General features: G+C 54.3%; 1 protein-coding gene across 1 annotated transcript in view; it reads left to right on the top strand.

Annotated features, from left to right (window-relative positions):
• The window catches only part of STK40 (serine/threonine kinase 40), a 39,630-nt gene that overhangs the window by 7,411 nt on the left and 9,308 nt on the right, over positions 1–22,911 (top strand). The window contains exons 2-6 of the mRNA XM_040974210.1: positions 13,410–13,529; positions 15,445–15,530; positions 15,841–15,984; positions 18,445–18,672; positions 19,152–19,204. Coding sequence (XP_040830144.1) covers positions 13,418–13,529; positions 15,445–15,530; positions 15,841–15,984; positions 18,445–18,672; positions 19,152–19,204 — 623 coding nt within the window. The 5' untranslated portion in view covers positions 13,410–13,417. The remainder of the gene's footprint in view (positions 1–13,409; positions 13,530–15,444; positions 15,531–15,840; positions 15,985–18,444; positions 18,673–19,151; positions 19,205–22,911) is intronic.

Genomic DNA, 22,911 nt, shown 5'->3' with positions numbered 1-22,911 from the left:
TTCATTCTGTCTCTCAGATTTAAAAACAAACAAAATACTTCTGGACATTTCCTATACATGTTCAATAAGATTTATTTATTTGAAAGGCCAAATTTACAGAGACAGAGGAAGAGACAGATTTCCACCTGCTCGTTTGCTCCCCAAATGGCCATGAGGGCTGAAATTGGCCAGTGCGAACCCAGGAACCAGGAGCTTCTTACGCTGCTGCACTGCAGCACCAGCCTCTGTGTCATTTGTTTTAACCCAAATGGGGCCATATTACATGTGCAGGACTGAATCAGAGCAGCTGCCAGTGTCGCATCGTCTAGGTGGAGCAAGCTGAGTTAACTGCTCCCCTCTTGGTGGACAATTAGATTACTTCCTGTTGGTGGCGTGGTGTGACTGTGATTTTTGTGGTTTTGTCTTTTGCTGCTGCATGTGGCTCTCTGGAACCTCCTTGAACACACTTATCTTTGTGACCTTGTATGTGTGTGCATCCGTCCCGTGACTCCCAGATCTAGGACTTCTGCCCCGGGGCCTGTGCGTTTTCTCTCTCTCTGTGTTGACTGTGGATGCCACCAGTTTTCTGCACACCTCCTGGGCCTGTGCAGGCTCGGGGGAGGGGGCATCGCCCAGGGTGAAGAAGGCCTCTCTTAAGACAAACGCTTGAGCAGACATGCCGCCCATGTGCTCCTGCGGTGCGTGGTGCAGGTCCAGTAGTGACCGTGCTGCTATGACTGGCTGTGACCGGCCTCTCAATAGCTCCGAGCAGGTGACACCCTTGTGCGGGTGCCTCCGTCTCACCAGCTGCCAGAGCTTGCCACACACCTCTCTGATCACATGAGGCGACCTTGTGCCCCTCTGAGCAGGCACCCACCACAGCTTTAGATAAAACTTCCCCCAAAATGAACGGTTGTTCATCGTCATAACTGTGAGTTTTGATTTAATTAGTACTTTATGAAGGCAGTTTGCTGGCTCCGGTCCAAATTGCCTTTCTCCCAGCATGATTGTGGCGGTTGTTTGCTATTGACAGCAGTACGGAGAGAATCCTGGATCCCTGGGTCTGGGCCGGGCTTTCCTGTCTGTTGCTCTGGCAATCTGGGATGGCACCAAGGAAGCCCAGCATTTGTCTGGTGCCTCCTCCGCACTGCTTCCCAGCCGTCCCAGGGACACCTCCATGCGGGCCTCTCCTGGAGGCAGGGCAGACACCAGGAACAGAGAATAGCTCACAGACTCGACTAGGCCTGCCTTGTCAATCTTGCCCGATTTGGGCTATTGTGGGTAGCAAGGACTTGAACTCCACCTGGGGCCTCTTGGCAGACCTTGTGCCTGGACTGAGGCTGTGTACGCTGAGGATTGAGCTGGGGGACAGCCCAGGCACGTGCTCACACCAGGATCTCCCAGGATGCACGCGAACCCAAGGGAGCCAGAGCAGGTGGGTGTAATAGGGCAGAGCTGTCAGAGACTGCTGTCACCGTGCGTGGCAGAAGGCCCACTGCAGAGCCAAGGGGCCACCGTGAATGCCTCTCTAGACAGTGTGCTTGGCTGTGTCCCCAAGCTACTTCTCTGTATAGGAGAGAGCAGCCAGCATGCCTGAGAAAGAGCTATTAATTGTCCCTTCCCCCTCTGACACCCACACACAGGGAGGGACTATTTGTTGTCACATCAGCTGTTTCCTGAGGCCCTTGGGAGGATGAGCTGGTGGCAGGGCTGGCCTGGTGGCTGTCAGAAGGTCTGCTGGTAAGGCCCTGTGCCCTCAGGAGCAGTCCCCTGTCCTGGGGCCTACGGGACCTTTCCCTGCATTCATTTCCCCCTGCGGGAGCCTGCAAGGAAACTGCCCCAGGCTTTTCTTCCAGCATCAGCTGGGACACACCATCCTGGCCTGGGTCCTTGGTCTTCTGACTTTTCTTGCAGCCTTCCAGTGAGGAAGTGAGTGGAGAGAGACATCAGAGATTACACAATCCTCTTGTGTACAGCTGGTCCGCAACTCTTGCCCCCTGAAGGAGATGAGAGCTAGATTCCTGGGCAGAAGACACAGGGTGCTAGGGGCCCCTGCTGGCCCCTCCTGCCAATGTTCAGCCCCCGCAGTCCCGCTGAGAAGGACAGAGAGAGGGTTGGTGCGGATGTGCGGGGAGCAGGCTGGGTGCGGGGCCCTGTTTGGGAGCACCCTCCCACTTCCCTCTGGGCTGAGTCACTTCCTCTGGCTGCTGCAGGTACTCTCCCACCGACTGGAGGAGAGCCCTGTCAGGGAGGGCTTGCCTAGGCAGCCAGTGCCCTCGGAAGCCCTAGGCAGTGCAGCGGTATTCCCACAGTGGCGACGTTTTGTGTCCTGGCTTTTCAAAACCAGCAGAACCATCGCTGTGCTTCAAGAAGACAAGAGCACACACATGAATCGCTGTCACTGGGAGTCCCGACAGAAGCAAGGCGTTACTAGTCTTTCTCCACACGCCTCCCATCCCCCAGTCGTGCGAAGCACAAGGCAGCTGGCTTCCTCGGGTTCTGAGAACACCGCTGGAGCCACTGGCCTGCCTTCAGGGGTGGCCCGTCACACTCGTGGCCAAGCAAGCACGGGGCAGGCTTCCCTCTAGGCTGGCTAGTGCAGTTGTAGAGGACAGGCTTCAGGGAGCCTCCGCCTGAGCCGGGGGCTCAAGGCTTTCATTTCCCAGTCACAAAAGGGGGAGTCTTCATGAAGTTGTAAGTATTAAAGAGAGACTAGGAAAGACTGACACAGTTCTTGGTGAGTAAAAATGTGTGCCTGGAGAGACTTGTCGCCAGGCAGGCCACCTCTGCGTGGGGCAGGAGACTCTTACCTTTCACCCATCAAGGGCTTCATGGCACCCACAGCCAGAGGGTCACGTCCGGGAGGGTGGGGTTAGCATCCTTGCTTTACAGATGGGAAGTCTAAAGTCAGGCGCCACAGAGCAAGTGACCGACACCAGCTGAAACTTGAACCCCAGGGTTCATCACCCCAAAAGCATCCTATTCCCCCAAGCAGGTCCATAGGGTGACACCCGCGGTGCTGTGAGCTCTACATGGCCCTCGGTTGCCTCTGGTGACCACATGGCTGAAGACCAGGTGGGAAGTCGGGGTTTTGTCAGGAGCCACTGCACATGCTTCGGGGGTAGACGGGGTGGCCCCCAGAGTGCTGGGTGGGTGTGGAAGATGCTGACTGCTGCCTGGTAGGAGGGGCCTTGGGCACCCAGCCCCTCTCTCCCCCAAGGCCCGGCTCAGTCATACTTACTCGAGGACCCAGCGTGGCCCCTTCCCCAGCCTGTACATGGCAGCCCTCTAGCACGAAGCTCCTGGGTTCCAGGAGGATGACCATTACAGGGAGGTCCAGAGGGCACTATCCCATCATTGGCTGGCAGACACTCACTGGAGAAGGCACACTGGAGAAGGAAGCGATGTGGAACAGAAAGATGGCGGAACTCAGCTGGGAAGGCCCGTGTTCGCATCACAGCCAGTCCAGCTGCCAGCCTGGTGACTTAGGCAGGTTTCAGCACTCGGATTCTCAGTTGCTTTATCTAGGAAGTGTTGTGCATTTTGGGGTTGGTGAGGGTGATTGGCTATGATTCTGTATCTACTAGTGCTTTGTGGGCTGTAAAAAGCCATGTACAGAAATCAGCAATGGGGCTGGCATTGTAACATTGCAGGTTAAGCCACTGCCTACAATGCCAGCATTCCATCGGGTGCTAGTTCAAGTCCCAGTTGCTCCACTTCTAATTCAGCTCCCTGCTAATGCACCTGGGAAAGTGACAGAAGCCCCAAGCCCTTGAGCCCCTGCACCCACATGGGAGATCTGGATGAAGCTCCTGACTCAGAGCTTTGGCCTGGCTCAACTCTGGCTGTTGGTGAGCATTTGGGGAAATGGAAGATCTCTTCTGTATCTGTGTTTTTCTCCTCTCTCTTTAGCTCTGCCTTTCAAAGAAATAAGTAAACCTTAACAAAAAGAAGAAGAAGAAAGAAAGGAATAAAATGAAAAATAAGTTAGTGATAGTTAAGGTCAAGTGTGGGCCCCCCACCTGAGTTTGTTTTTTTATTAATATTTATTTATTTTTATTGGAAAGTCAGATATACAGAGAGGAGGAGAGACAGAGAGGAAGATCTTCCGTCAAATGATTTACTCCCCAAGCGGCTGCAACAGCTGGAGCTGAACCAATCCAAAGCCGGAACCAGGAACTTCTGGGTATCCCATGCGGGTGCAGGGTCCCAAGGCTCTGGGCCGTCCTTGACTGCTTTCCCAGGCCACAAGCAGGGAGCTGGATGGGAAGTGGAGCTGCCGGGATTAGAACCAGAGCCCACATGGGATCCTGGCATGTTCAAGGTGAGGACTTTAGCCACTGTGCTATGGCGTCAGACCCCCCACCTGAGTTCTGATGTGAAATTTACCCCCCTAGCGAAGTGAGCAGGAGCCTGCAGTTCTCTCCCATGCCCTGCCTGCAGCCACGGGTTAGCATCAGGTTCTGTGTTCAGATTTCCTCCTGGTACCCATTGAGATACGTTCTCAGCAGCTTACCCACCAAGGTCTGAGGTTTTCTTTTCTGGGGAATGAGATGATGGGATTTTTCTGAGCAGCATGAGCCTGGAGCGGCCTGGAGCACCTGGTTGCAGCCTGGGAAGGCAGGTCAGGTTCCAACTTCGGACTGCAGGAAGCACTTTTTGTGTATGTATGTCGGAGGGAGTGGGAGGCAGGGCAGATTGCTGCTGGGGTGGCTGTGCACAGGCTGCAGATGCGCTGCAGTGGATTCTCAGGGTTCTGCACAGGCTGCAGGTGTGCTGATGGTTCCTTGACTGACTGCCAGCCTAGACCAGGTCCCGCCTGGACCAACTGTCCCAACACCAGTGCTTTCCCTGCTACCCCCAGCTATGACACCTGTCTTGGGCCATGAACTGTCACATCCCACCAGTCTGAGTATCCATCATGCCTTCTGGACCCCACTCTCACCCCAGCCTTCCATTGGGCAGTTGGCATGTGAACCACACACCATACCTCTTTATTTAGCCATCCCCATCCCTGTCCCCAGAAGGGGTTTTCATGCTTTCTAGATGCCTAGCAGGCAGTCCCATTCAGTCTTCCCTTTGCGCAGTCTGTCGGGTACTCAGTGGGTACAGGGAGGCAGAGGTGAGCAGGGGGTTTTCCTTCATGGAGGCCACAGCCTCGGGTGCAGGGAGCCGAGCAGATAAGCCAGTGGCTGCTGAACAGTGGGAGGGGATGGCTGTGCTCAGGTGCTCTATGCTGGGGAGGTGACACCTTGCGGAGGACGATGAGCCAGCCAGGGAGAGAAGGGCAGGGCACGGGTGTTCAAAGCACACTTAGGGACCTGTGAGTCATTCGTTGTGGCTGAGTTTAGGGCACATATAAGGGCAATGAGGCCAAGGAGGCAGTCTGAGTCTAGCAGGCTCTGGTAGAGTTTGGGTTTCTTCTTGCAGACCATACCACCTCTCACAGGGACCCCCACAACAGGCAGCTGCAACCTGTGGGAGGCTGGCCAGACCCTTACCCAATTAGCCGTCTAGGATCTTGGATGGAGTTGTTCCTGCCCCCTCCTTGCTCCACCTGAAGGCAAGCTGCACACCACCACCCTGCACCTGGTGAGGCAAAAACTCTCTGAACAACAGAAAGACGCCACCACGTGGCAGATATGGAGAATTGCACCAAGGCCTCATTTCCTCCTTGCCCCTCTCCTCCCCTCCCCCATTCCTTTAGCGTGGATTTGAGAGAGGACTGAACCCCTGTTCATGTCAGGTTGGCTCTGCCCAACAAATATGAGATTCTATGTTTGGACACTGGACTGCATATGCAGGAGCAGCTCCTGCAGAGTCTGTGACCTGGGTCTAGGGGGCAACTCCTGCAGATTGGACTTCTCTGCCTCAAGGGTCTGAGACAGTTGCAGCCGTTGTGACCCTTCCTCCAAATGCTTGAGCAAGTGTCATGGGGAGCTCCTGGGCAGTCACAGCAGATGCTCAGATTCAGGAAGTGAATGCAGCTCACTGCCGTTGTCCAGCAGACACTTTGTATTCAGATCTTGTCCATTGTCCACCTCTGTCCTTGGCAGCCTCTTCCCTGCAGAGTTGCCAGTTGCATTTGCTTGCACTGTGTCCTCAGTCTCCACTCAGCTGGCATAGTCACTCCGCTGTTCTTTGATACTTGGCTTTGGCATATTAGAAACACACAGGCCCATTTTGTTGAATGTCCCTTAGTTTAGGCTGGCTCATGATTAAGTTTGGGTTATACAGTTCTGACACTCAGGGTTCCCGAGTTTCCGTTAATGACAGCACGGTTCGTCAGGGGTATCCAGCACACAGCAGGTGCTCTGCCAACCTTCAGTGAGATTTCTTACCTGACCCTCAGAACAGCTTTATAAAGGAGGCTGTTGTGCCCTGTCTCGTAGATAGAGAAATGCCTTGTGAAGAGCTCCTGACTATTACATAATGGTGTTGAGGTTTGAACTAGGTTTGGTTTGTTCCAGAACCCTTGCTTTGAGATGCCAACTGGTGTGGCTTATGTAAGTCAAGATGGTGATGCCTTCAGCCCCAGGGTTGGGGTCTTGGTCCACTTGACTCTGAACATCTCCCTGTGTGGTGATGTGAAATAATGGAGTTGCGGGGCTGTGCCCGTAGGGCGTCCCTTCCTCCCATCATGCATCCTAGGGCTGGTTTCTCCCGCCCTGCTCGGGTCTGGTGTGGGCTAAACCCGCAAACTTTTATTACAAAGTCAGATATACAGAGAGGAGAAGAGGCAGAGAGGAAGATCTTCCATCCGAAGATTCACTCCCCAAGTGACCGCAACGGCCAGTGCTGCGCCAATCCAAAGCCAGAAACCAGGAACCTCTTCTGGGTATCCCATGAGGGTACAGGGTCCCAAAGCTTTGGGCTGTCTTCGACTGCCCACAGGCCACAAGCAGGGAGCTGGATGGGAAGTGGAGCTGCCGGGATTGGAACTGGTGCCCATATGGGATCCCGGCACGTTCAAGGCGAGGACTTTAGCTGCTAGGCCACGCCACCGGGCCCTAAACCCGTGCAAACTTAACCAGTGCACAGCAAGCAGGGTTAAGCCCAGGGCTGCCCACTTGCAGGGCCCAGTGGGCAGGTGCAAGGTCTGTGCCTTCTAAAGTGGGCAGGACACAAGACAGGCTGGCCTAGCTCAGAGGCACTAATTGTGTATTAAGTAAGTGAACTCATTAGTTTGATAGCCAGGCAACAGAGATGGTGATGGAGGCTGCAGGCAGGGATAGCCTGACCCTGCAGAGACAGGGTGGCCCATTGGCTCTGGGGACCACTGGCAGCTTCTGACAGGTTGAGGCACCAGCCGCTGTTGTGTGTGCTTGTGTGGGCGTGCATACCCACAGAACAAGCAACACTGCGGTGGGAGTCCTCCGTTTGCTCCCTACTGGGTCCTTTGCGCTGATCACTGGTTTGGCTTGCAGGGTCACCCATCCCTGCTGAAGCCTGGAAGTGGCTGTGAGAAGCCCAGAATGAGGCTGAGCATAGAACTTTCTGTGTGCATCGGCAGGGCCTGCTGCTGCCCCTCATGTCTCTTGGCGGGGGGAGGGGGAAAACAGGGCCTCGCCCCACCTTTGCCAGTGTGGGGACTATGGCTCTGGGTTCCTGTGAGGGTGCTTCTTGGGGTGTGTGGTGGACCCCTTGTGGTTGGCCAGGTCTCCTCTGCTCTGCAGTTGTGCAGAGTTGAGGACAGTGAGGTGGGAAGCTCAGCCACTGGATCTCAGGGTCTCTGTGCTGTGGGCCTCTGCGGTTTTCTTCCTTGAGAGGCGGCAGCATGGCCACCCAGCGCTCCTGTACTCCCATGGCCGAGCCTGCCTCTACACCAGCTTTCCTTGGTTTCAGGTACCTGTGGGTAGTGCCAAGGGATGTTCGGGCAGGTAGGCAGCCTTGTCACCTCTTCGGCAGCCAGCATCTTTTCCTTCTTGCTGCCCGTCTGTGCCCATCCGCCTGTCAGCCTGCATCTTGGAGCCAGTTCCATGAGCTTGCTTGCGATGAATCCTGAGCGGGGTAGATGGAGTCAGGGGGAGCCCACTCATTGTCTCGGCTGCAGCTGCTCCTGGCAAGCTGTTGTCTAGACCAAGCTGTGCGTCGGCACTTGGGTGGTGTCTACATGGATGACGCAGCACCCTGTTGCTTTCCAGGGGACCTGTGAGGAGAGGAGGCAGAGCACAGGGTGGCAATACTGGCCATACCGACTTAGCACCAGTGCCAGTGGGCAGTACACGATACACATGGTGACAGCCTGGAGGACAGCGGTCCTTGCTTGCTGCTGTGTCAGGTACTAGGGGTAGCACACAGACACGTATGTTTTCTCCTAGTAAGATTTCCAGTGGTGGTGGGCAGACAGGAAATGTGTAAACATGTCTCAAACACACCCCTGAAGCCAGGTGGTGTGGGTGGGAGGAGGGCCCAGAGGTTGGAACCCAAGAGTGCAGAGTCCACAGGCTGCATCACTGTGGGGTTCGTTTCTGGGACTAGGATCAGGACCTGAACAGCAGGGGAGGATTCTGCTTAGTGAGTATGTGTTCTCAAAGTAAAGACTACCTTCCAGGAATCTCAGCTACTATTTACATAAAATGTTAGCCTTATTGTTTATTTAAAGAAAAACGTTAAAAGGTTAAAAAATTGCATCCTGTGTCAGTTATGGCCTTCGTATATAAAAGGACCCCGGGCTCAGCACAGTAGCCTAGTGGCTAAAATCCTTGCATTGCACATGCTGGGATCCCATATGGGTGCTGGTTCTAATCCTGGTAGCCCGCTTCCAATCCAGCTCCCTGCCTGTGACCTGAGAAAGCAGTTGAGGAGGCCCAAAGCCTTGGGATCCTGCGTAGGAGACATGGAAGAATTCCGTGGCTCCTGGCTTTGGATCAGCTCAGCTCCGGCTGTTGCAGCCGCGTGGAATGTAAGCTGGCAGATGCAAAATCTTCCTCTCTGTATCTCCCTCTCTGTATATCTGCCTTTCCAATAAAAATAAATGTTTAAAAACATATATATTTACACACATATATATATATATATATAGAGAGAGAGAGAGAGCGCCCTAGCTCAGGTAGACATGTAGCAATTAAGGCACCCACACCTGCTGTTGCAGCACCTGGGTTTAGTATCCAGATGTGGCTCCTGGTGGCAGTTTCCTGCCATGCAGGCCTGCGAGACCCTGGCCATGGTTCAAATGATTGGGTTGGAGACCCAAATTGGATTCCTCACCCTAGTCACTGCAGCCAGCTGGGGAGAGAGCCAGCATGTGGGAGTATGTTTGCTCTCTTTCTCTCTGTGCCTCTCAAATAAAGAAATAGATGAAAGTTTTAGGAATGGGCCCGGTGCGATGGCACAAGTGGTTAAGGTCCTCGCCTAGCATGCCCGGGATCCCATATGGGTGCCGGTTCTAATCCTGGCAGCCCCACTTCCCATCCAGCTCCCTGCCTGTGGCCCAGGAAAGCAGTCGAGGACGGCCCAAGGCTTTGGGACCCTGCACCTGCGTGGGAGACTCGGAAGAGGCTCCTGGCTTCAGATTGGCATAGCAACCGGCCGTTGCGCTCACTTGGGGAGTGAAACATCGGACGGACGATCTTCCTGTCTGTCTCTCGTTCTCTCTGTATATCCGCCTTTCCAATAAAAAATAATAAAAATGAATCTTTTAAAAAAAAGAATTATATCAAAAAAAAGAAAATTTTAGGAATAACTCTAATACATGTGATAGTAAAAGTAAAAAGAATATGGAGGAAATTTCCACAAGAAATTATACAGGACATGATTTGGTAGCTTAGTGGCTAAAGTTCTCACCTTATACGTCCTGGGATGCCATATGGGCTCTGGTTCTAATCCCAGAGGCCCCGCTTCCCGTCCAGCTCCCTGCTTGTGGCCTGGGAAAACAGTCGAGTACAGCCCAAAGCCTTGGGACCTTGCACCTGCGAGGGAGACCCAGAGGAGGATTCTGGCTCTTGGCTTTGGATCAGTGCAGCTCTGGTTGTTGCAGTCACTTAGGGAGTGAATCATCAGATGGAAGATCTTCCTGTCTGTCACTCTACCTCACTGTATTTCTGACTTGCCAATAAAAATAAAATAAATCTTTAAAAAAAGGAAAAAGAAACCAGCACCATTAAAAAAGAAAGAAAAAAAATACAACCAGTAGACAAGTCAAGATCCATCTCAGAGATAAAGAATCAGGATGTTTAAAAGGGATTTCCATCCTGCTGCTCATGAATTTGGCCACTGTAAGAGCCAGGAACTGGTCAGGCCTAGCACAGGCTCAGCAGCTCGCTGTCCACACGGCCACTGCTGGGACTGAGGGGCCCAGCCTTGCCGAGAGCAGCTGGGCAGCCATGCGCCCTCAGGTCCAGCAAATGGTGTGGTAGTTACATCCTTGATGGGCCACTTCTGATCCAGCTCCTTGTTAAAATAGCCTGAGAAAGCAGTGGAGGATGGGCCAAAGTACTGGAGCCTCTGCACTCACTGTGGCCCGGCACGATAACCTAGCAGCTAAAACTCTCACCTTGCACGCAGCAGGATCCCATAATGGCGCTGGTTCTAATCCTGGATGCTCCATTTCCCATCCACCTCCCTGATTGTGGCCTGGGAAAGTAGTTGAGGACAGCCCACCTTGGGACCCTATACCGGTGTGGGAAACCCAAAAGAAACTCCTGGCTTTGGACTGGTTCAGCTCCAGCCATCACAGCTGCTTGGGGAGAGAATCAGCAGACAGATGATCTTCCTTTCTGTCCTCCTCTGTGTATATCTGACTTTCCAATAAAAATAAATAAATCTTTAAAAAAAATCATGACCTGAACCCTAGTGGTAACTCAGCAGGCCTGCATTAGGGGACTGTCACTGCATTATTGGGTGATGCCTCAGAAGGTATCATCAGGTGGGGATGTTAACATTGGGCTTTCGTTTGGCTTTTTATAGCTTTATTAGAGTGTATTTCATTTACCCTAAAATTTGCTTGTGTAATGTATAGTAGAGAGGAAAGGGAAGCTTACAAAACTGGATCGCAGTGTGGTCTACTTTTTTGTAATAAAGAAAACGTTACATAGCCACACACACTACGCGTACACACACGCATAAACATCCACTCAGAAGAAGGCTGTTTGAATTTCGGTTTTTTGTTTTTGTTCTTTTTAAAAGATTTATTTATTGGAAAGTCAGATATACAGAGAGGAGGAGAGAGAGGAAGATCTTCCGTCAAATGGTTCACTCCCCAAGTGACCGCAACAGCCGGTTGCTATGCCGAACTGAAGGCAGGATCCAAGAACTTCTTCCAGGTCTCCCATGCGGGTGCAGGGTCCCAAGGCTTTGGGCCGTCTTCGACTGCTTTCCCAGGCCACAAGCAGGGAGCTGGATGGGAAGTGGAGCTGCCAGGATTAGAACTGGCGCCCATATGGGATCCTGGTGCGTTCAAGGCGAGGACTTTAGCTGCTAGGCCACGCCGCTGAGCCCTTGATTTTGTTTTAAAAGACTTATTTCTATATTTGAAAGGCAGCCTTACGAAAAGAGAGGGAGAGTTCTTCCATCTCTGGTTCACTCTCCCATTGACTACAACAGGCAGATTTGACACAGGCCAACACCAAGAGCCAGAAATTCCATCCAGGTCTCCTGTGCTGATGGCAGGAGTCCTTGGCCGTCTTGTTCTGCTTCCCTAGCTGCATTAGCAGGGAGCTGGACCCAAAGTGCAGCAACCGAAACTGGAGCAGGCGCCGGTGTGGGATTCCGGCATTGCAAGTGATAACTAGCTCACTGCACTACAGTGCCAGGCCCATCAGTTTCTTCTCTTTTTAAAAAAGATTTGTTGGGCCCGGCGCGGTGGCGCAAGTGGTTAAGTCCTCGCCTTGCACGCCCGGGATCCCATATGGGCGCCGGTTCTAATCCCGGCAGCCCCGCTTCCCTTCCAGCTCCCTGCCCGTGGCCCGGGAAGGCAGTCGAGGATGGCCCAAAGCTTTGGGACCCTGCACCCGCGTGGGAGACCCGGAAGAGGCTCCTGGCTTCGGATCGGCATAGTATCGACCCGTTGCGCTCACTTGGGGAGTGAATCATCGGACGGAAGATCTTCCTCTCTGTCTCTCCTCTCTGTATATCTGCCTTTCCAATAAAAAATAATAAAAATAAATCTTTAAAAAAAAATAAAATAAAATAAAAAAGATTTGTTTGGGGGCCCAATGTGGTGGCCAACCAGCTAAAGTCCTTGCCTTGAATGCACCAGGATCCCATATGGGCACTGGTTCTTATCCCAGTGACCCCACTTCCCATCCTGCTCCCTGCCTGTGGCCTGGGAAAACAGTTGAGAATGGCTCAAAGCCTTGGGACCATGCACCTGTGTGGGAGACCTGGAAGGAAGTTCCTGGCTCCTGGCTTCAGATCGGCTCAGCACCGGCCGTTGCGGTCACTTCATCAGATGGAAGATCCTCCTCTCTGTCTCTCCTCCTCTCTGTATAGCTGACTTTGCAATAAAAATAAATAAATTTGAAAAAAAAAAAAAGATTTGTTTTTGTTTGAAAAGCAATTACAAAGAGAAGTAGAAGCAAAGAGACAGACGTCTTCCATCTGCTAGTCCACACCCATAGGGCCACAATGGCTGGAGCTGGATCTTTCTGGGTCTCCCTCATGGGTGTGAGAACCCAAGAACTTGGGCCGTCCCCTGCTGCTATTCCAGGCCATTAGCAGAGAGCTGGATCAAAAGTGTAACAGCTGGGACTGGAACCGGTGCCCATATGAGATGCTGGCGCTGTAGGCAGAGGCTTAAAGTACTGCAGCATCACTGTGCCATCAGTTATTTGCATGTGAAGGAAAATAGGCATATAGGAGAAACTTGGGGTTCTGTGTTTCCTCCAGGGCAGGAAGGCTGCGATCCAGCTCTGCCTTAAGGATCATCTTTTGCCACTCCCCTCTCACCTCACATCCAGCGATACCAGCTGCTAGACCTGGCTGGCTGCCATGCTGCTTTTACCTCCAGACAGTGATCCACCTGGGCGCTCTGCCCGGGATGTCTTTGCCTGGCTCCCTGCCTGTCCCCCTGTCAAGGCCCCTGGGAGCCTCAGCTGTCATGCATAACATCTGTGCCTGGTGACTCCACTGTGTATGTTAGGGTGTCCCTGGGGCCAATCCCCAGACACAGCACGGGAATGGACATGGCATGTCATGTGGTTGTAGTCCCTGAGGGGCAGGCCTCAGAGGGGGAGCTGTAGGCTGGGGTGGCACTCCCTGTCTTGGCATCTGCCCAGAGCCCAGCTTTCTGCTGTGCAGTTTACTGGCACCCAGCTTCTGGAAGCCAGTGGGTGCTGTATTAGGCGACCCCCCACAACACACACATAGTGCCTCATTGACTTCAGTTCTTTGTCACTGGGAGCTTGCATGCCCCTCCAGAAGACAGAAGCTGGCACACAGGTTTAACAGAGGAAACTGGCTGAGAAGGGGGTCTTTTCTGTCTTATCCAGAGCTGAGAATGAAGCGGAGAGCATCCGACAGAGGAGCTGGGGAAACTTCGGCCAGGGCAAAGGCTCTAGGAAGTGGGATTGCTGGAAATAATGCCAAGAGAGCTGGACCGTTCATCCTTGGTAAGCTCTGGGGGTGTGGCTGTACATGACCTGTGGGCCTCGGGGAATGGCCCACCCACAGCAGCTGGGGTCCTGGGCAGCCCTGGCCTAGCCCCTGGCTTCACTGCTCTACATGGGATCTAAGTCCGTCTGGGCAGCCCTGAGCCCCAGGTCGCTGTGCTAGGGCTTGTCATTAGCGCTGTTGCAGCTGTTGCAGCTTTAAATTGGTCTCAGCAGAGAGCTAGACCGTTCTGTCCCGGACAGCTGCATGTGCTACCATTTGCCCAGGAGGCACGCAGGCCATACTGGAATCCAGGCTCAGGGCCCTCTGACCTTTCCTGGATGGCATGATTAGTTTCACAGGGCGGAGGGTGTTGTCTCCCCCAGCCCCATCTCACGGTTGGTTCCTGTGGAACAGCAGTTGCCAGGGAGCTGGAGAGCAGTGAGGTTCTGCATGGGGAAGTTGCACCTGGCACATGGACGTGGCCGTGGGTGGCATGCCCAGTGGCTGAATACACAGCTCCTCTGGTAGCCAGAGAAAGCCTATGGCTTTTTCTTTAGGACATCTTTTTGGAGTTAGGGACACAAGATAGTCCCCACTTCGTCAGCAGGGTCCACTCTGTGCCAGGCCTGGACAGTTTGCCAGGGCTGCAGCAGGGCATGGGATAGACAAGTCCATGCCCCTTTGGCACTTAACATTCTAGTTGGAAAAAGAGTCATTAACGGTACCAGAGCTCACCAGGCATGACAAACTGCCAAGGCAGTGAGTGAGGTGGTAGGTGATTGAGGAGGACCCACAGATGGCATGGACAGGGAGACCTTGCTGAGAAAACAACATCTAAGCCATGGGTCAGAAGGAGCAGCTATGTGAAAAGCTGGGAAAGGCATTCCAGATTGAAGGAACCTATGTACAGAGGCTCAGAGGCAAAAAGGGCTTACCATGTCAGTAGCTGAAGTAAGCCAGCAGAAGAAAGAGGGAAACTCCTCATGGTCAGAATAGTGAACAGGGAGTAAATCATGCAAGGCCTTGGGAGCCAGAGAAAGGAGTTTTGGTTATGTTAAGCTGGTGGCACACTGGCCGGGATTTTGTGCTGAGCAGTGCTGACATGGACGTCAGCATCATGTGCTGTGGCTGCGATAGCTCAGACAGGTGCTGATGGGCACTGAGTTGGCAATGGTGCCTAGAATCCCAGGGCAGGCCCACAGCAGCTGCCACGCTGGGCCAAAGAACAGGGGGCCTACCCAGCCCAGGGCAGGCCAGCTGCAGTGACTGTGCTGGGACCCTCATCCTGGAGTTGCTGGCTCAGAGGTCCTGTGTGTGGCCTGGAATCTTTCTTGTTGTTGTTGTTTTTCACTCTTATTCTTAAGAGATTCCTTTATTTTACTTGAAAGAATTAGGAGACAGGAAGGGAGAGACAGAGGGAGATCTTCACCTACTGTTTCACTTCCAAGATGGCCACTAAGCCAGTGTTACACCAGTCTGAGGCCAGGAGCGACGAGTTTCTTCCAGGTCTTCTACATGATTGTAGGGGCCCAAGTCCCTGGCTATTCTCCACTGTTTTCCCAGACCATTAGCAGGGAGCAGAATGGGAGGTGACTCAGCCATGATGCAAATTGGCATCCAAATGGAGTATTGGTGCCGCAGGCAGATTAGTTAGTTATACCTTTGGGATCCTTTTTTTTTTTTTTTAACCTGGTGGTCTCTGGGATCCCAGTACACCCCAAGTTGAAACATCCCTCTTCTGGGGAAATATACATGCAAAACCCAGATGTGTCTCAGACCCCTGGCACCTGCCTTCCGGTTCTGGAGGGGAGGCTATGAGAGGTTACCACTGGGGCCTGCGGGGTTAGTCTAGGAGACATGAGCTGTCATGGCACCCCAGGCCCACAGCAGACAAGGGCTTTTAAAAAGTAAGGCCACCCTGTCTTTACACAGGTCCCCGTCTGGGCAACTCACCGGTACCTAGCATTGTGCAGTGTTTGGCAAGGAAAGATGGCACAGATGACTTCTACCAGCTGAAGGTGAGTGAGACACAGGCCACCTTGGGACTCAGGCCCTGCCAGCCCTGCCAGTCCTGCCCCCTCCCCCCCCCCCACCTTATAACTGCATCACCATGAGCCTGAGTAATACCACCTCCTCCTGGGAAACAGTCTGGTTCACGCAGTCTTGATGGGTGTTTGGGCTGGGTAAAGAGCAGTGCCTGCATGTATCCTGTGACCGGCCTGTTCAGAAAAATGGCTTCACTGCACATGGTGGAAAAATAACCCACCTGCTTCCCCCATGGCTGCTTCTGCTGTGTGAGAAGGCGTTTGATCTTGTGCTTCCTTCAAGATCCTCACCCTTGAAGAGAGGGGCGATCAAGGAATAGAGAGCCAGGAGGAGAGGCAGGGCAAGATGCTGCTGCACACCGAGTACTCCCTGCTGTCCCTCCTCCACACCCAGGATGGTGTGGTGCACCACCACGGCCTCTTCCAGGTGAGTTGCCTGCCCATCCCACCCCCACCCTCACTCCCGGCCCCGCTAGCTAGAGGCCACAACAGCTCCCAACATGTGACCCTCTGGTGTCCTTGCCATGCTGAGCGCCAGGGTGGTCAGACCAGAGCCATGCTGGCTGCTGTAGTCATGAGGTGCCCTGTAGGAGCGTAGGGCTGGGCTTTTTTTTTTTTAAGATTTATTTTTTATTTTTATTGCAAAGTTAGATATACAGAGAGGACAGAGGAAGATCTTCCGTCCGATGGTTCACTCCCCAGGCGGCCGCAACGGCTGGAGCTGAGTCAATCCGAAGCCAGGAGCCTCTTCCGGGTCTCCCACGCGGGTGCAGGGTCCCAAAGCTTTGGGCCGTCCTCCACTGCTTTCCCGGGCCACAGGCAGGGAGCTGGATGGGAAGCAGGGCTGCTGGGATTAGAACCGGCGCCCATATGGGATCCCGGCATGTGCAAGGCGAGGACCTTAACCATTGCGCCATTGCGCCAGGACCAGGGCTGGGCTTTTTACAGAGAGCTAGCCTCCACTACAAGGGAGGAGGGTAACAGGAAGTCTTTAATCAGGAAGGCGGGCAAAGAGGGAGAAGGGGATTGGGGGCCATCTGCAGCCCCCTTAAGTTCAGCTGATGTCCTTAAGTGTACCTGCTCAGATGTAGCAGGTGCTGGCAGCTTGCACCCCAAAAACGCCATCCTAAGGGTCTAGCCAAAACCACATCTTTACACACAGGAAGTTGGGATCGGAGTAGCCAAAAGTTCCCTGTTGAGCACAGCTCTTTTTTTCTTTCTCTCTCTCTTTTTTTTTTTTTTTTTAAGATTTCTTTATAATTTACTTGAAAGTCACAATTACATTGAGGGAGAGAATCTTCCATCTGCTGGTTTATTCCCCAGAAAGCCCCTACAGTAGGGCTAGGCCAGGCTAAAGTCAGAAGTTTCATCTAGATCTCCTATCTGAGTGATGGGGGACCACACTCATGGGCCAACTTACATTGCTTTTCCCAGGCTTTTAGCAGGAGTTAGACCAAAGTGGAACAGCTGGAGCATGAGCCAGTGCACATACGGGATGCTGGTGTCATAGGTGGTGGCTTGACCCACTGTGCCACAGTAGGATCAGTTCTTGCTAACACCTGGTTCCCACGATAGGAAAGCAGCAGGATGCCAGGGAGGACACACAGATCTTGGCACTGACAGTACTGAAATTCATACTGTGTGACCTATGGACATCAAGCTGTCTCATTGAATTCTTTTTTTTTTTTTTTAAGATTTGTTTATTTTTATTGGAAAGGCAGATATACAGAATGGAGGAGAGACAGAGAGGAAGATCTTCCATCTGATGGTTTACTCCTCAAGTGGCCCCAACGGCTGGAGCTGAGCTAATTTGAAACCAGGAGCTTCCCTGGGTCTCCCACACAGGTGCAGGGTCCCAGAGCTTTTGGGCTGTCCTCAACTGCTTCCCCAGGCCACAAGCAGGGAGCTGGATGGCAAGTGGGGCTGCTGGGATTAGAACCAGAGCCCATATGGGATCCTGGCGCGTTCAAGGCGAGGACTTTAGCTGCTACACTATCATGCCGGGCCCTGTCTCATTGAATTCTTGCGGCTCCTGGTGAGAGGGATCTCTAGCTTGCTCTATAAGTGACAAACTGGACACTTGATGAAGTTAAGCCAGACCTGTCCTAGGTCTCACAGTTAAGACAAGGTGGAGCTAGTGACCACAGCCAGCCATCTGAGGCCAGATCTTGCATCTACTGGTTCACTTCCTAAATGTCCACACATCCAGGGTCGGGACAGTCTGAAGCCAGCTTCCTGGATCTTCATCCTCGTCCCCCTGTGAGTAGCAGGGGCCCAAGGACTTGAGCCATCTGTCCCCGGTTAAGGTGCATCAGCAGGAAGCTGGCTCTGAAGTGGGGCAGTCAGGACTTGATCCCAAGCACTCTGTGGGGTACAGCATTGCAAGCAGTGACTTAACTGACTAGCACAGTGCCAATCCCAGAACCCTCCCGAGTTACTGTTACATGGCTCCTGAGGGTGCCATCTTGGGCACACAGAAAGCCATTGGAGCCCTCCAGGATTGAGCATGGACCTAAGGAGGAGGTAAATGTTGGTGAGTGCTAGAGACTGGGAAAGCTACAGAGGGAGGAAGTGCCAGGCCTTCGGGCTGCGGCCAGTGTGCTGTGCCAGGAAGGCTGTTGGTCTCTGCATGACCAGCCCTGACCTGAATCTGCGTGGTGAAGAAAGCGTCACACCTTAGCCTGAGGTGGCTGCAGCCCCTGGGGCCTGGCACTTGACATGGGGCTGCTGAACACCAAGAGCCCTCCACGGTCACGCTGCCCGGGCCCTAGTCCTTTTCCAGCGGCCGTGTGGTTTTGCTGCAGGCTCTCATTGGTTTGAGTGTCCTAGACCCCAGATTGCGCCTGGCGGGATTCACAGGCGAACTCTGGTCTGCCCCTGCCTCCAGGACCGCACCTGTGAAATCGTTGAGGACACAGAATCAAGCCGGATGGTGAAGAAGATGAAGAAGCGCATCTGCCTCGTCCTAGACTGCCTGTGCGCGCACGACTTCAGCGACAAGACCGCCGACCTGATCAACCTGCAGCACTACGTCATCAAGGAGAAGAGGCTCAGCGAGCGCGAGACCGTGGTCATCTTCTATGATGTGGTGCGCGTGGTGGAGGCCCTGCACCAGGTGAGCCCCGCCCCGCAGGGCCCCAGGACCTGTGTCCCCCAGGGCAGCCTGGGCAACCTTGCACAGCTCCATGCACTGAGACACTGCACTATGCGATATCCACCTGGGCAGCCACAGCCCATTGAGGGTTAGGGTGTCCAGCACCCTAAGGTATGGGGTAGAAGCACCTGAGCCTCTTCCAGAAAATTCCCAGTTACAGAATCAAGGCAGTTTACCTCTGAGCCCAGCTTTTCCTGTGGGATGTCTGCTGGTCTGGGTTGGGGAGGGGTGACCCTGCCAGTGACTGCTGACTGGGTGTGCGTCTTCCCTGAGGGCTAGGGGTTACCCTGGTCTGTGGTTTGTGAGTCAGGGAAGGGATCTAGAAAGAGATGTGGCAGAGTTCCCTATCTTCCCGCACACCTGTAACACATGTCTTGCAGGCAGGACCCCACCCTGCCTCTCACCTTCATGGCACAAACTGCTCACCCCTTGTTTTCCAGAAAAACATCGTGCACAGAGACCTGAAGCTGGGGAACATGGTGCTCAACAAGAGGTGAGAGGCAGGCTTCTCACTTCCTGCCATAGCCTTAGCATTGGGCCAGCCACACGTCACAGCTGCCCAGGCCCTAATAGCCCGCTTCTTCCAGGAGAGTCAGGGCCTGGGGATGGGATTTCTGTGTTCTGTGTTTGTCTCCTACCACATGGGAATAGGGAACCCAAGGGACAGAGCTGCAGAAGGGGCCCTGGGGAACATTCTAGATGCCCTCCCTTGCCACACTCGGATCTCCATGGGTGCTCAGTTCTTGGCTGGGAGAGAGGATAAAGGGGGAGCAGCGAGCAAATGGACTGACGCCCTAGACGTCTTTCGATGGGGAAAGCGGGTCCCTGGGAAGCATTCAGAGACCTGCATGTCAGGGTCATGGGGGCACACCTACAGGGATTCCACCTGAAAAGATGGCCCTGGAGATGTGCCAGAGCCAGCACAGGAGCATGACCTCTGTGCTCAGAGTGACCAGCCACTGTGTATGCTAGCCTGGGCAAAGCAGCTGTTGTGGCTCAGCATGCTTCCTGGGCAGGACACAGCAATGAGCAGTCAGAAGGCAGCACTGCCCGCCTCCGCCTTAGAGGGGCTGTGGATGACTCCTGCGTGTGTCAGGGGCAGGGAGAACTCACTGGAGGCCCCAGGCTGTCACCCTACCCATCAGAGGGAGGGCCCAGGCTGCTTTGGAGTTATGTTGGCCAGCAGAAGACACGCAGCTGCCATGCAGGGGACCTGGACCACAGCAAGGTCCAGGTCCCCCTCCTCCCTCAGCTCTGTTGGGGCAGGGTTAGGCGTGGTGTGATGGGTGACTTATTGTGTGTCAGCCCAGCTGGAGCCGACACCATGCTGTCCCTATCAGATAGCCAAGGCTAGAGTGGTCAGAGGAGACACAGGCCTAGGGAGGTGGGCCTCTGGGGAGGGGAGTGTTTGCCAGGTCCCATGCACCCCAGCAGCTAAGCTGACCCCCAGGCCTAGAGGTTGCAGTCCTGTGCCAGGGAGGTTTCGTCCAATGAGAACACGGATGACGTGCCTGGAGGGCAAGCATGCAGAGGGCCGGGGGAGGACATGCAGGGTCGTGACTGCCCGCCGAAGCTGTTCATGAAGGGTGGGAGGAAAACTGCCAGCTTGCGCAAACCAAGTGATGAGAACCTGACCCTGTCATGTTCCTCAGGGATCAAGGGAAGAAACAGGAAATTCCAGGGCTGCTTGAACCCCAGGCTAGCTGGGTGAGCAAGTGAGCATGGACGCGTGGACGTGGGATCAGTCCTGACTCGGGCATCGCTGCCCACTTGTGGGGATTTTGGAGACCGGCTGTGAAACTTTGTTCATTTGATTATTGCCACCTTGTTAACTCACGTCCTGAGATGCCGGGGGCTGCTGGGGCTTCCATCCCTCCGGAGTGAACATGGAGGAAAGCCTGGCCAAGGCGGCAGTAAGTGTGAGATCTGGCTCCCCGGCAGCAATCCCCATGCTCATCTGGGGATGTAGGAGAGCAGGGCCTGTGTGCCAACTTCCCCGGGGAGAGAGACCTGCAGTGCTGGCTGGCTCAGGAGGATGCCCATGCCGTGGTCCGATGGTCCCCTCCCAGCCGGGCTCTGAGTTGTAGGAGAATGGCTGGTCGTGGAGAGTGCCAACCATCCTTGCCCGGAACTATAGGGAGCAGACTTTTTGTTCTAGGATGCCCTGCCCTGGATGAGCCAGTCATCAGCCAGGTTCACTTTTCAGAAAAAGAGCGTATAAACATAAGCTTAGTTAGGTGGAGGGACTGGTGCCTTGGCTCCATGGTTAATCCTCTACCGGTAGGTAACAGCATCCCATCTGAGTGCTGGTTTGAGTCCTGGCTGCCCCACTTCCCATCCACCTCCCTGTTTATGGCCTGGGAAGGCAGTGGGGAAAGGCCCAGATCCTTGCGACCCTGCACCCATGTGGGGGACCCAAAAGAGGCTGCTGTCTCCCAGCTTCATATCAGCTCAGCCTGACCATTGCAGCCATGTGGGGAGTGAACCAGCAGATAGATGGCCTTCTCTGGCTCTCCTCTCTGCCTTTCAAATAAAAATAAATCTTAAAAAAGAAAAAGGTTGACTAGACAGAATAACAGGAGAGACAGCTGCCAGGCACTGGCACAGTTCTGCCTAGGGGTGTGCCTCGGGCTGCAGTGCCTCCCTGCCTCAGCCGCTCCATCCTGGCAGCTGTTCCCAAGCAGGGTTCTCCTGCAGCTGGGAGCCAGCGGGTCCTGGGCACTTTTCACTCTCCAGAAGAGGTGCGGTGTGGAGAGCCCCACTGTTTTTGGAGAGCGCATTTGGAAGCTGCCTGTGCTGCCCAGCACAGGGCCAGGGCATGCAGGGCAGAAGCCGGACTAGGCCCACCCGCTTGGAAACAGAGAGGCATGGGTTGGAACCCGGAATCCTTTTTGGGACTTATGTGAGCTTCACAATGGGTTTTCTGTTTTCTGCCATCTTTCTGGGCAGGCCAGCTACCCAAGTTCCTAGAAAAGGACAAACTCTGCGGTTGCCCGAAGGGCCATAGCTGAAGGGTGACTCACTCAGAGCCGACCCTGCTGACGCACTTCCCACCCTCGCCCCTCCTCTCACCGCCAGCTGGGGGGTCTGGGACGCCCAGGGAGCCACATTGGTCACACAGCTGGGGATGGGTGTGGCAGGGCAGGCAAGGGAGCCACCTGAGGTATCTGCTGTGAGAGAGGCTTCAGGCACTGTGGTAGCAGAGCCGATGTCACCTCCAGGGGCTCAGCTGGCCCCACGCCTGGGCCTGACAGCTGACTCAAGCTGAGAACTTAGCCCCAGCAGGGCCTGTGTCAGCACGTGGCTCTCTTATATGCCATCGGAGGGTCAGGGATAAACCCTGCCCCCTCTGGGGTGGCCTTCCTGGCTCCTTACCCTTCCGCAGCCCTCAGGGCACCATGCTAGCTATTGCTCTGCTTTTATGGGGAGGAAATTAAGGTTGAGCTAGGAAGTGGCAGGACCAGAACCAAAAGCCGGGAATGTGACCCCCAAGCCCACCATCCTCTCTCCGACCTGTTCTCCTAATGTCTGGAACCCCAGAGGCCTGTATTGACCTCTGATGGTGGCAACACGTGTGCTCCTGCTCCATGGGAACTTTCCAGAACAAGGCCTTAGGGGGTCCCGTGGCCGGAGTGGGCAGTGACACGAGATGGTCAGAGCCAAACTGTCCACTTCTAATGGGCTGCGCCTCCCTCAGCTGGCACCCTGGGCCTGCTCTCCCACTGTGGCTGCCCTGCAGGCCGTGGGTCAGGTTTCTGGAACATCTGACAGGGCAAGCTGTAAGCCGAATTGGCGTTTCCGTTTGGGATGCAGAGGACAGAGTGGCCTTTGTTTGCACTCAGGCCCTTGCCAGCACAGTTCCATGAGATAGCTGGAGGGCTCCGGGAGCTTCTTGGACACAACTTCTGGGGAAACCCAGGCTTGGCCTCACTCACCCAGGCCCTCTTCCGCCCCCCCGCATCCTGATGCTGGCCCCCTCGGGGCGGCTTCCCTGGCTGCTGTCCTCTTGGCTCTGGTGCCACCCTTTTGCAGTGGCCTGTGCTGGGGGCTGGCCTGCCTGCCCAGTCCTGCCCCCACCCCCAGCCCCAGCCAGAGAGGAGGGGTCCTCTCACAGACCCTGCTTTTTGTCCACATTATGAGCTTCCTAGAAAGGATGTCCCCAGAGCTGCCCTGCCCCACAACTCTCAGAGAAAATCTGTG

The sequence above is a fragment of the Ochotona curzoniae genome, unplaced genomic scaffold (assembly GCF_017591425.1).
Source record: "Ochotona curzoniae isolate NIBS_2020 unplaced genomic scaffold, NIBS_Ocur_1.0 contig_2404, whole genome shotgun sequence".
Lineage (NCBI taxonomy): Eukaryota > Metazoa > Chordata > Mammalia > Lagomorpha > Ochotonidae > Ochotona > Ochotona curzoniae.
Note: the sequence above shows the minus strand (reverse complement) of the source record. Positions and strands in the feature narration are given on the sequence as shown.